The sequence below is a fragment of the Lolium perenne genome, chromosome 7, assembly GCF_019359855.2.
Source record: "Lolium perenne isolate Kyuss_39 chromosome 7, Kyuss_2.0, whole genome shotgun sequence".
NCBI classification, from domain to species: Eukaryota; Viridiplantae; Streptophyta; class Magnoliopsida; order Poales; family Poaceae; genus Lolium; species Lolium perenne.
This window is the reverse complement of record NC_067250.2, coordinates 8,861,050-8,874,159: the sequence shown is the minus strand read 5'-3', so window position 1 is coordinate 8,874,159 and position 13,110 is coordinate 8,861,050. Positions and strand designations below refer to the sequence as shown.

Genomic DNA, 13,110 nt, shown 5'->3' with positions numbered 1-13,110 from the left:
TCAAGATATCAGTTTGAACAGGTGACCTTGCAACCTCATTTTTTTGGATGCAATATTTCATACAACTGTAGTTATGTGAGTACTTCACATGCTGCATTGACTAATACAGGCGAATGCTTTTATATAGGTCCATCACATATGTTTCCTATTTTAGTGCATATGTAGTTTGAGCTCCACATTACAACAAGGTAAATTGTACATGTCCCGCCGCAACGCGCGGGATTTTATCTAGTTGGTTTAAAAATAAAAACCGATAAAAGTTTAGAATAGGAAACGCCAAGATAGAGAATGAAAGGTCTAGGCGTCCAGCTCCTCCCACTGGCGTGATGCGCCGTATCTCGAATATTCTTTCACTTGCACCATTGGAAAAGAATCACTAGTTTGTATGGGATCAAGAAACGAAACCGAATTTATACAAGAAGAAAAGAATGTGTCTATCCCGTATCTTATACTACTATGTACATTTCACAACCCAAACGCAACAAATCAAATGGTTTACGTCGGCATCTATTCATGTATTGTATAGTACTACGACCATCCTGTCAACCTGTACGTTCCTGGATTTCTATGAAGCTGACCCGGCAGGAATCTCAGGACAAGATGGCCGCGGGGGCAGCGAACGGGGCGCAGTAGAGGGCAAGCGCGGTGGCCTCTGAGTCCATACCGTCGCCGCCGACGTAGCTCTGCCGGCCGGTAGAGTACCGGCAGGAGCTTACGGGGCTCTTCTCCACTTCCCGGCCGCCGCCATGGCAGTTCTGGCAGCGGGCGCACGCGCATGCGAGGGTGATGTCCAGGACGTCGTTGTCGTCGGATGCGGAGGCCGCGACGGCCTTTCTGAAGGAGGCGATGCCGCTCCGGCAGAGCGGGCACGGGATGGTGCCGGCGAGCCCGGGCACCTCGTAGGCCTTCATCACCGTGCACAGGTCCATTGCGCACTTCAGGCATAGCTCGTGACCGCACACTGCACATCGAGGTGGGACGATCATCATCAGTTCATGAACAGGTCTGGAGTCCGGACAGCAAACGAACAGAGCATGGTCGTACCTTCGGCGGCGACGTTGCAGGATCTTTCCAGGCAGACGGAGCAGGCGTCCTCGTGGTTGTCGTCCTCGTCGCTTGCAGGGATGAACGGTGGCGAGGTGGTGGCGTGGTCGGCGGCGATGGCGAGGAGGGAGGGCAGCGGGAGGGAGAGGTAGGCGGAGGGCGGGAACTTGGGGACGGTGAGGTGCGACTTGGGCGACAGCACGTGCTCCAGCCAGTTGCAGTTCCACATCCGGGCCACGTCCACCGCCAGCCACCCGTTGCAGTTGGCGGCCATCCTGTCGGCGCCCCTGGACACGAGGATCTGGCAGCACTTGACCTCGCCGCCGGAGGCCGCGTAGTGCAGCGGCGTGCTGCCGGCGCCGATGGCCGCCATGGGCGCCGCGGCGATGGGGAGCGTCTGCGCGCCCAGGGCCGCGTGCTCATCGATGAGCAGGTGCACGCAGTCCACGTGCCCGTGCAGCGCCGCCAGGTGCAGCGCCGTCACGCCGCCGCTCGCCGCCCTGTTCACGTACCTGCAGAGCACGCGCGAGCCACGATCAAACGATCGTCGCTGACACGGAAAAAAAAATGTCTCCGGCGTTCTGACGCGGAGCCTGCTTACCGGACCCTGTCGCCAGCGGCGCCTCCGCCCGCGTCCGCCAGCAGCAGGCGGACGCACCTCACGTGCCCGCCGGCCGCCGCCGCGTGAAGCGCCGTCCGGCCGCTAAGGCCATCCGCCTTCCACACCTGATCAATTCATCCACAGCTAAAAAAAGATCAGAACCAAATTCTCGGTCAATGGTCTGCAAGAACAGCTGGATGGCCAGTGATTCTTCACCGGACGAACGAACGTACATTGCATCTGAAGGCCAGCAGCGTCTGGACAACCTCCCAGTGCCCTGAACGGCACGCTTGCATCAGCGCCGTCTTCAGTTGAATCATGCAGAAAAACACAAGCAGAGTGAATATTGCAGGATTTCTTTACCGAAGTGGGCAAGGAGAACCTATTCACATGCAATGCAGATTTTTTTTTTCCAAACGACCCACTTGGGATCGAATTTTCATTACCATGGAGATAACGAAAATACAGAAGTCAGGTACCAAAAGAAAGAAAAGGGAGATCGCCGCCTAATGCTAACGTTCAGAGCGAATATTACAACCAAGGAGTAACTTTATACAGAGAAACGACCACTGGAGTAACTTGGAAATCATCCTAGCCCACAAACAGAACGGCTCCTTCAGGATGTTGTTGGATCATCACGCTTATCATCAGAATCCTTATCCTCCAGGCGCAGCTGAGTACCACGTCCAGCATTCCTCGCAGATGGATTTCCCTCACCTGCCGCAGCAGCAAGGCGCAGAAGCCCGTCAGCTCCAGCACGAAGCTCCAAAGCATCTTGCTCCCCATGAAGACCTGACCAATATTGCATGAAAACAGCAGCGTAACTGATGATGTCAAACGGAGAATTAATTAGCTTTTTTTCAAAACAAGCTTTATTTCTTAGTTTCCAAATGGCCCAGCAAATAGCAGCCAAACCAGCAATCTGAGTATTGCGGCTAACTCGAGAGAATTGAGGGAACCACCAGAAAAATTGGGAGAAACTCCCAGGTCGAGTAGGAGCTTTAATGGCAGTGGCTATAGCACTCCACACAAACTTGGCAGCAGAACAGCCAAAAAAGAGGTGAATGATGGATTCCTGTTCATTACAGAATTGGCAGAAGGGGTCTCCAGGCCAATTACGTTTAAGCAAATTATCTTTAGTGGCTATAGCATTATGCCAGATCAGCCAAAGCCAAATTTTGATTTTTAAAGGAATTTTACTTTTCCAAAGATGCTTAAAGGATCTATCACGGCCCCCACCACTGATCTGCTTATATACAGATTTAACAGTGAAATTGCCTTTTTTTGTCCATTTCCATCTGGGGGAATCTTTTTCCTGAGATAGCTGGGTTTGATTTAGTAACTGGAACAGGCCAGCCTCTTGAATAATCAAATCAGGAGGGAGCCATCTTCTGTAAGAAAATCTCCAGCCCATATTGGCTGCAGCAGCAACAGTGATGTGTTGCTCATTGCAGATATCAAACAGAGCAGGAAACATCTCCTTTAATGGATTACTGCTGCACCAGGAGTCACCCCAGAAGCTAGTTAATTCCCCATTCCCAATTTTCATTCTCCTACCACACAGATACAGATCTTTGACTTTCAGCATATCACTCCAGAGGGGAGAGTCGCCAGGTCTGTGTTTTGCATAGTAGATACCTTTATGATTCAAATACTTTAGTCTCATAAAATCTTGCCAAGGCCCAGTGTCATGCTCCAATTTCCACCACCACTTGCACATCAGGCTGATATTGAATCTGGATAGATCTTTTACTCCCAGGCCACCTTTCTGTTTGGGTTTACATATCCATCTCCACTTAACAAAGTGGTATTTCCTCTTATCAGCACTACCAGCCCAGAAAAAGGACCTGATAGGCTTGTCTACTTGCTCAATGGTTGTTTTATGTAGAAGTCTCAAGGACATCTGATACACAGCAGTGCTAGCAAGGCAAGCATCAATCTTAATCAGCCTCCCTCCAATGGACATGGAATTACCAATCCAGCCACTCATTTTTTTCTTGGTTTTTTCACCCAGAAATCTCATGTCAGCTACTGAAGCTCTTCTGGCACACACAGGAGTCCCCAGGTATCTGATGGGCCAACTACCTTTCTGACAATTGAATAGCTCAGCATAGGAAGTTTGTTTAGTGTCATCATCCAGAATCAGCATAACTTCACTTTTCTCAAAATTTATTTTCAAACCTGACATGGCTTCAAAGATATAGAGCAAGAGCTTCAAATTAACAGCTTGTTGAGCATCATCTTGCAGTAACAGAATAGTATCATCTGCATACTGAAGAATTGCAGTACCATCCTGCACCAAGTTATCAGCTAACCCAGTAATCAAGCCATTGGATTGTGCCAAGTGTACCATTTTGGCCAAGCTGTTGGCAGCCATATTGAACAAAAAGGGGGCAAAAGGATCTCCTTGTCTCACACCTTTATGACTAGTGAAATATGGGCCCACCTTGTCATTGACTTTGACACTGAGGGTCCCACCAGCCACAGACTGTTTGATCCAAGTCAACCAATTATAACTGAAACCTTTCTGTTCACAGCAATCAAACAGGAATCCCCAGTTCACTTTATCATATGCCTTCTCAAAGTCTATTTTCAAGACAATCCCCTGTTTCTTCCTAAATTTACTTTCTCTCAACACTTCTTGAAGTAACATAACTCCATCAGAGATGAATCTGCCTTTGATGAAAGCAGTTTGGCATGGAAGTAAAAGCTTACTCATCACAGGGTTTGCTCTAACAGTCAGGACTTTTGTAATTATCTTGAAGAAAACTTGGAGCAGACAAATGGGTCTGAACTTTTGAATAATGTCAGCATCAGCAGATTTGGGAATCAGAGTGATAATCCCATAATTGATCCTACACAAGTCAATTTTGTGTTCAAACAAGTCTTTGAAAACATGCAGGACATCAAACTTGACAATATCCCAGCAATGTTGATAAAACTCAATGGGAAAACCATCAGGGCCTGCAGCTTTATTCTTCTCCATGTGGTCAATGACATCTTTAATTTCCTCCAAGGAAAAAATTGTATCCAACCCAGCTCTATCAACATCATTCAATTTTTCCTCATCAGACCAGACATCTCCACTTAGCCTGATGCCAGAATCAATAACAGGACCAAACAGGTCTTTATAAAACTCAGTGGCATGTTCCAGCAAGGCAGCATCACCAAGAACAATGGAGTCACCTTTTTTCAAAGAGAAAATAGTTCTCTTCCTTTTACATCCATTAGCAGCTTTATGGAAAAAAGCAGAATTGCTATCCCCATAAAGGAGCCAGTTCTCTCTTGATCTCTGTCTCCAGAAGGATTCCTCATTATCTAGGACTTCCAACAAATTAAGTTGGAGGGTAGCTCTTCTTTCCCTTTGGCTAGGAGATAGAGGCCCCAATTCTTCCAGATCCTCAAGTTCCTTTAATTCAACAGTAATATCATTTTTCTTTTTAATATCTGCTCCTCTCAAATTGGCACCCCAACCTTTCAAAGATTTTTTGACCTTTTTCAGCTTTTTAATTATTCTGTCCAAGCTGTTACTGGCATACACCTGCTGTTCCCAACATCTCTTCACTCTGTCAAGGAAACTATCCTCTTTGAGCCATCTTTTTTCAAATCTGAAGTCCCTCTTTTTAACCTTGATATCCAGAGTGTCAAGAATTAAAGGATTGTGATCAGACATATCTCTCACCAGCTTGTGAACAGTTACAAGAGGAAAAAGATCTTCCCATGAACTGCTCATCAAGAATCTATCCAATTTCTCCAAGGTGGGATCATTGTGATTATTGGACCAAGTAAATTGGCCACCAGTCATATGAATTTCTCTTAAAGCACAGGTGTTAATGATGGAGTTGAATAGATCAGACCACTTGTTATGAGTCATAGCCTTGTTTTTCTCACTGGAAAATCTCAAAAGATTGAAGTCACCTCCTACCAAAATTGGTAGAATTTGATTGCTGCAAATATTCCCAAGTTCCACCAAAAAGTCCTCTTTATCAGAGGCTTGAGCAGCTCCATAAACAATAATCAAGCACCACTTTACATTAATCTTCAAGTCAAGCAAAGTCACCTTGATGTGAAATCTACCTACTGAAGTATCACAAATGGTAAACCTGGATAGCCTAAAACCACCCAGGATACCTCCACTTCTACCCACTGAACTGATCCATTTCCAGTCAAACTCACCTCCAGGGTCAATTCTCCTGAGAAAAGCAGGAGAGTAATCCTTTTTTATGGTTTCTTGAAGACCAATGAAATCAAGCTGTTGGTCTTTGATCAAATCAGCAAGATAAATGCTCATCCCTTTCTTCCCAACCCCTCTGCAATTTAAGGAAGCACCAATCATAGATACTTAGGGTTTTTCTTTCTTCTCCTGGTTCCAGCCACAATGCCACACAAAGGGTGGTCAATGTTGGCTTTCACCTGGGCAGCACTTGATTTTGATTGTGCCCCCACAATGGTGTCACTTGATTTCGATTGTGACCCATTCCTACCAACCTTGCAACCTGATTTGTTAGCTCTTTTTTTCCTTCTGGATAAAACTGGAGTGAAATCATCCAACTCCAAATCCCTGTCACTCTCACAAGAAGTATCACCAAGACCCAACAAAAGAACTTGGTCTGATATTTCAGGATTGACATGTACAGAAGATTTTTGCATATCATCTAAATTATGTCTAGCAATTTCTAGATCTTTCAAGTAATTAACATTTTCAAGAGAAAAGGAGGCAGGATCAACACCCATCTCAAGAGCTCTAGACATGATAGATTCATCATCCAGTAAAGCAAAGGAATTAAAGGTATTCAGATTTGTACCTGGGATGTTAGCAGATTCAACAGTCCCCATGGTCCTAGCACCAATTCTGACATTGTGAGTGCCCATAGAGTCAATCCTGGAGCTCATCCTGGGAGCAGGTTGCTGCTGATCACCACCAGCATTGAGAGAAATGTTGTCACCTGAAGAGACATTATCAATTGGAGGGTTATCAACCTGGGAGAGAGGGTCCTCTTGTGACTCTGGTTCTGGCTGTGAGCCATCAACAGGAATAACTACAGCAGTTCTTTCATTTATAAGAGAAGGAGCAGCCAAAGCCAGAATCCCCTGTCCCTGTGTCAGATAAGGAGTATCAGACCCCTGTGAGTTATCACTGCTACCATAATCAACCAACTCTTCAGAGGACTCATTGTCTTCATTCACATTTTCCACAATAGGATCCAAGAATTCCTTATACTCCTTCTGAATTGTAAAGGCTTTGTCACTGCTAGATCTTGCCAGAGAGGTGAGGAACTGCTTATAAGAGTCATCTGTCTTCTGAGAGGAAGAGCTTGTACCAGAATGAGATGGAAGGGAAGCTAGAGCACCAACCACCTCTTTGTGTACATCAGTAAGTGATAAGGGATTAGCAGTAGCACCAGAAGATGGGATCTCATCAGAACAAGTGAGGTCCCTTTCAAATAATTTCCTTTTACCAGTATCTTTCCTAGGAACTTGAGATGCTTGTAATGCAGTTTGTCTATGAGACACAGAATGGGTTCCAGAAACTTTGGGAGGAGCTGACTGGGATCCAGCATCTGAGTTCTGCAGACCCATTCTCTGTCTTTTAGGAGTACCTTGATCACCCTCAGTGCCTTGGACATCAGTATTAACAGCTGTCTTGTTACCAGTGTTGGAAGCTGGCTCAAATAGCTCTCTGGAGTATAAGAATTCATAGAAACCTTTTTTAATCTCACCTATCCTGGAATTAGGAACCAGAGATAAGTCCTGGCTGCCAATTTTGACTCTCACATAAGCAAAGTGCCTGAGGAAGTTCTTGTCAAGGGCTAGAGGCTTGCCAACAAGACTGGCAACATAGTAGACAGTAGATTTGTTTCTGAATTTCATGGGGATCCCTTTGATTCTGAACCAAGCTTCTTGCATAACAGAAATAGGCTCAATATCTCCAGCCCACTTTTCCAAGCTGATGATAGCACCAGGTACAGTTCTCATGAACAATTTCCCGAAATGGGCAAGTTCTTCAATAGCTTTTGCTGAAGGAAATCGAGTCCTGAATTCAGTAGCCGAAACCTCCTTAGCAAAGAAACGCCAGTTGATCTTCATCGATTCTGCCCAGACATTGAATTCATGCTCTATGTTTCTGCAATTCACCTCACCCTTTTCAACTGTAATGTGAGCATAGTTGAGCTGCTCCACTGGATAATTATCTTCATCAGGGACAGGAATGGAGTAAAACCCAGAGCCAAATTCCTCACTCCCGAAGAAAGGAGCATTATATTCCCAAGGATCACGTTCTTGGCAGATAGAAATATGATGATCTCCTCCACAAACAAAGCATGCAAGGTTTCTAACAGGAATATCAGGTCTTCTACTTGCAGAAGGCAAGGATGCAGGAGCTGGTGGTGGTACGAAGGACCCCACCAGCTCCGGCAGAGAAACAAGGGATTGAGAACTGTCCGCAACCGTAGCAGGTATATGCTGAGATTGATTTAGAGAGCCAGCACCTAGCGCATCTACAGCAATAGTATTAGATGATGGCAAGGATGGGGCGACAGGACTTACATCAGCAGATCTGTTGGAGTTGGGGTTGGAGGAGGCTCCAGGCACCATCTCAGATCGATGTGCCCATCTATCACGAGCGCGCAGATCGTCTTCCTTGCGAGATCTTTCCGCCAGGGCACGCTCACGTGCGACGCGCTCGGAGATGCGAGTCGCTTCGCGTTGTCGTTCTTCATCAAGGCGACGACGCTCGTCAGATCTTCTGCGTTCCTCAAAGCGGAGACGCTCTTGATCTGCCTGTCGCCGCTCTTCATCACGACGTCGGATCTCCTCATCACGACGCCATTCTTCATCGCGGCGGCGCTCCTCTTCCCATCGACGTTGTTCATCTCTTCTATCAGCCTCAGATCCAACTCGCGGACGGTAGCCGAAGTAGTTATTCCTCCTCGGAGGAGATCTGCGCGATCCTCCGAACCGCCGATCCATCCTCGGGAGAGCTGCGATCTGGGCGTATGATCTGTTGTCGCCGACGATCGATCCAGACCAACGGCGGAGGGGCTGTGGGTGGGTGAGATCTGATCTGGAGGAAGGAGGCGATGCAACGAAGACGATCGCTCCGGTACCAACTGAACTAGGGTTAACGCTGATCCTCTCCGCAGAATGGTGAAAAGGAGATCCGCTATGAACAGTGATGGGCTGCGGCCCAACCGAAGCCACCATTGCCACATCTGGAGAAACTCCATCGCGAGAAGAAATCCGCGAACAACTGCGGGCCGAACTGTAGCGAGAGCGTTGGGCTCGACCCAGAAAAGCTCGGTCTAACCCCCCACCCAGTTTCGGACCAAACAAAATTTGGACGCCATCAAATTCCCGCGCGGACCCAGACGGGATATCTGCAAAATCGAAATCAGCTTCAGAGATGAAATTACGCTTCAAATCGTAAAATCTAGCCACCGAAGAATCCCACGATGCAATCCCCGGAGTTCTGATGATAAACCCGTCGCGAACGAATCGAAGAATCGCCGCACGCTCGACAAACGATCGAGAAGCACTAGAGATCTGCGGAACCGAGAGAGGAGGAGTCGGTTGTTGTTGTCGGAGAGGGGAGGCAGCGGCGGAGGCTGGAAGAACGGAGGCGGCGGCGGTGGGTGCCGTGGCGGACGGCGGCGCGAGGTTGCTTGGGGGCGACGCCATCGTCTCTGATCCAAAAATCGCTATTAACGCGAATCTCATAGGTCCTTTTCTCTGCTGACACGCTGCTGAAGGCGTTCATCGTGAGCCAAGTAAGCCAATCATGCAATGCAGATTAAAACATGGCATATGAAACCTTTTAATTTCTCTGTTACACTCTTGCTATGCAGATGCACAAAATTATTGTACGGTATGGTTCCATAAAGATATATTAAACCAAACACTAAAATAAACCAAGACAAGACACAACACGACCGAGCAGCGTTGCATTGACGAGCTCGATCTTGCGAGGTGTCGGCGTCAGTCAGAGACTGGCACACAGTTGGTTGAGGACTTGAGATTGAACTCGAGATAGATCATATCGACCCATAAAATTAAATTCATGAATAAGATCTAGAAATGAAATGCAGTGGGTAGCCGTTGGGTCTTGGGTGTTATTCAGTGGTGTTCACCTCACTGACCTGTCCGTATATGTTCCTGGCGTTCACGTCGGCTCCGTTCTCCAGCAGCAAGGCGGCGATCTGCAGAACGCGCAGTACAGGAACAGTCAGTTAGTTAACAGATCCTATCATTATCACAAGTTATGGACAGGAGCTCTGAGCGTAGATTTTTGTAGCACGAGCTAGACATAGCTCATTTTATTATTAAACTAAAAAACGTCATCTTAAAGTTATACAGAATTCTAAAAAAAATCCTAGATGTAGATAATGATGTATTTTATCAAAATGCAAAAACAAAAGAAGAAATTAACTCCAAAAAGCTTATTTTGACTATGCAAAATGATAAAATCTTGAAATTGTGCATGGTTCATATTTTCAGATGTCATATTTTATCACTTTTGTGCAACCAAGGATATTAGGTTTTTGGAGCTGTTTTTTGCATGTTGATAGAACACTTCATTCTCTACATATGGAATTTCTTTTGGAAATTTTGAATCTTTAAAATTCCTTTTTATATTTTCAAAAACAAGCTACGTGTAGTTTGGGCTACACTTTGTTTTTTTTGAAACAAATCAAAAGACTTCCCATTTTCATTGATTAAACAAGAGCTCTTTTTTTTTTATCTCGGACGCAAAAGCTTAATTGACGTGACACGATCGTCCAATGAACTAATTAGGTGGAAGTAAATTTGACTGATCATCTAGGGCTGCTCTATTGAAGGATTGGTGACAGTTGGGGAATTAAACAGTTAAGCGGCCGGTGGATATGATCGGAATTTGTCAAAGTCCTTGTGATGCTGTTCTGAAACATGGATCAATGGATGGATGGGTGCAGCTTTGCTAGTTGGCTGTACTATTGATAAATGTCGGAAGTTCAGAACAAGAGCTTGCTTCATTTTTTTTCTCGGACATGCAAAAGCTGAACTAATTCTGCACGTGGGCCTTAAGCAAGCAAGCTGGCTGGCTGGCGATGGATATGATCGTTCGGACAGAATTGTCAAAATCCCTGCTGTGATGCTATTCTGATGCGACGGCCATTAACACATGGATGCAGGCAGCTTGGGTGTACATATATTTGCAGAAATGTATGTACTTTCCTCCGTATGACATGTTGATAAACCTTCCAGAATATTCGATGCTTTTTTCTTCAGTGGTTTTTCTTACATGAACTTTCTTTTATTTTTCACTTCCTAATAAAGAAAAATTAAAGAATATCACGCTACATCTACTTTTTAACATTAAATTTGGCGTCGCTGTCCAATGTTAAATGTGCACATATTACATATATATGCCCTTCCCTCGACGTACACGACAGGAAAATCGAGTCAACAAAAACTTTCCGGTCGATCTACCAGTACAGATCAGCACATTCTCACATCGGGTGAGAGTAACCCCTAGAAAATCAATTAATTACTCTAAAGCCACTTGCGTCTGGTGGTACATCTCTCTAACAGCGACTCTTGCCCCTGGTTTTGCCACAAACCGAAATGAGCCGTGTCGCTTTGGAAGTTAACCAGCCGGAGGTCGATTCAGCAGGTAACGTGTCAGCTCGTCATCAAATTATTCATGTCTGGTTAAAGCTATGGTGATTATGCTAGTAGATGCGTGGCTACAAAAAGGCAACGTATTTTCTCAGAGATGGCATGAAAGATTTTAAGAATTATATTGCCTCCGTTTGGAAATATATAAGTGACTCGGATTTATCTAGTTTCGTATGTATCTAGATAAATGGAGGGATCACAATTTTGAATTCACTTCACTTTTATCTTTCCCATTCCCACTAATACACTTTGCTACGACGAAATGTGCAACATATACAATCGACCCGCTACTGCCTATATATGCCGCTAAGATGATCAATTTTACTAACTTCATCAACAAGACACCCAGAAATCACACACAACCACACCAAAAAATCCTTGTCATGTGCTATTTTCGATGCCTTCTATTTTGAACTCTTTCTACAAGACTATATACCTCCTGTCTATATAAGAGGTTGTGGAAACATTTGTACACGCCGTGTTGGGTGCTTCTAACAAATACCACCTGATGTGATGCAGGAACTAAGTTTTATTTTCTTGGTTTGGACTCTAATGCATTATGCTAGAGCTCTCCATTTTGAAACAAAATGGCTAGCTAGCTAGCCGGGATTCAAATGGAGTAGATCATTATTTATCTATGTTTCTATTTTTGCTTCCTTCTTTCTTTCGTGAGAAGGGCGGCGTTTTCTCCCATATGCCATTAAAAAAAGTGACGTGACCTAATTAACTACTGCTATTTGCGAATCAACACCAAAAATCTCGATTAATTGTGCGATGTATACTCGACTGAATGAACCGGTCGATTCTTGACCACTTATGCTTGTTGCTGGAAACCTGCTCCCCGGCCGTATCAAGGACGAATCTACCACATGTATGGCCGGATCAAGGACGGGCCGGCCGGCCGGCCGGGTAAAAGACCGTGGGGAAAATCGATCGGCAGAGTCGTCGACGCCACGAGCATGCATGTGTTCGCTAGTGCGTACGCGCAGCTAGGTACGTACCTCGTGGTGGCCCTTGGAGGCGGCGAGGTGCAGCGGCGAGCTGAGGTTGCCGAAGGTGGCCGTGCACCTCGCGAGGCCCGAGTCCGCCGCCAGCAGCCGCCGCGCCTCCGCCGCGTCGCCGTCCCTCGCTGCCGCCGCCAGCCGCTCTCCCAGCCCGGCGCACCCCAGCGCGTTCCCCATATATGTATGATCGACTCTTGATGATCGACGCACACCGGCACCGCCGCCTGCCGTCGTTAGCTGCCGCTTGGTAGCAAGGGGAGCTAGCTCACGGGCGAAACGTGAAGAGTTTGGCGAGGCCGGACGGTCGGCCGGCGGAGGCTAGCTAACACTCCGGTTGTTGGTAAAGGCGGCTACTGAATCTTGGTGAGGTGTGAGAGCCTAACACTATGACGAGACACAATATATATTTCTGTCGTGGATCTATTTCTCCCCTAGCTAGTTTTGTATATGCACTCTTCTGGCTTAGTGTGATCATGACCCATACATATGAGAGATTTTTCTTCTTCTCTCTGTACGAGACTGCGACTATGGGTATGAGGCCACCAGGTGGGCATTAGCGTATTGATTAGTTGTGCATGGCCGGTTTTGCACATAAGCCCCTGTGTATTTGTGGATTCACTTGCCCTGGAATATTTCTTTTTCGATAGTTAAAATCACTACTACTCAAATAACACTCCAACTCGTTGGTAGACTTAACCGGTGGACTAGAGGTGAGATTGAACTACCGCTACAGTGACTTGAGAATCCCTTGTGGTTGTCACTCATCGAGTGAAAAGTTTTTTTTTTCGAAATGAGGAGCAAAGTCCT

The 13,110-nt window shown here is 46.1% G+C and overlaps 1 protein-coding gene across 2 annotated transcripts; it reads right to left on the bottom strand.

Annotated features, from left to right (window-relative positions):
• Window positions 1-334: 334 nt before the first annotated feature.
• On the bottom strand, window positions 335-12,828 carry LOC127311508 (probable E3 ubiquitin-protein ligase XBOS36). Of its 2 annotated transcripts, none has more exons than XM_051341940.2 (6): window positions 12,301-12,828; window positions 9,772-9,840; window positions 1,879-1,950; window positions 1,646-1,770; window positions 1,045-1,556; window positions 335-961 (listed from the first exon to the last, which is right to left on the bottom strand). In XM_051341940.2, the coding sequence occupies exons 1-6, from the start codon at window positions 12,478-12,480 to the stop codon at window positions 591-593; spliced, it is 1,329 nt and encodes a 442-aa protein (XP_051197900.1). In that variant the 5' UTR covers window positions 12,481-12,828; the 3' UTR covers window positions 335-590. The 2 variants fall into 2 exon arrangements, with proteins under 2 accessions (XP_051197900.1, XP_051197901.1); XM_051341941.2 differs by having other exon boundaries at window positions 9,781-9,840; window positions 12,301-12,827.
• Between the last annotated feature and the right edge of the window lie 282 nt (window positions 12,829-13,110).

Bases quoted from the DNA above. Each gene is read 5' to 3' on its own strand.
- LOC127311508 (XM_051341940.2), bottom strand. From the start codon at position 12,480: ATGGGGAACGCGCTGGGGTGCGCCGGGCTGGGAGAGCGGCTGGCGGCG. The intron at 1,771-1,878 runs GTACGTTCGTTC...TGAATTGATCAG, and splicing joins TGCTGGCCTTCAGATGCAAT to GTGTGGAAGGCGGATGGCCT. The intron at 1,557-1,645 runs GTAAGCAGGCTC...CGTGCTCTGCAG, and splicing joins GCCGCTGGCGACAGGGTCCG to GTACGTGAACAGGGCGGCGA.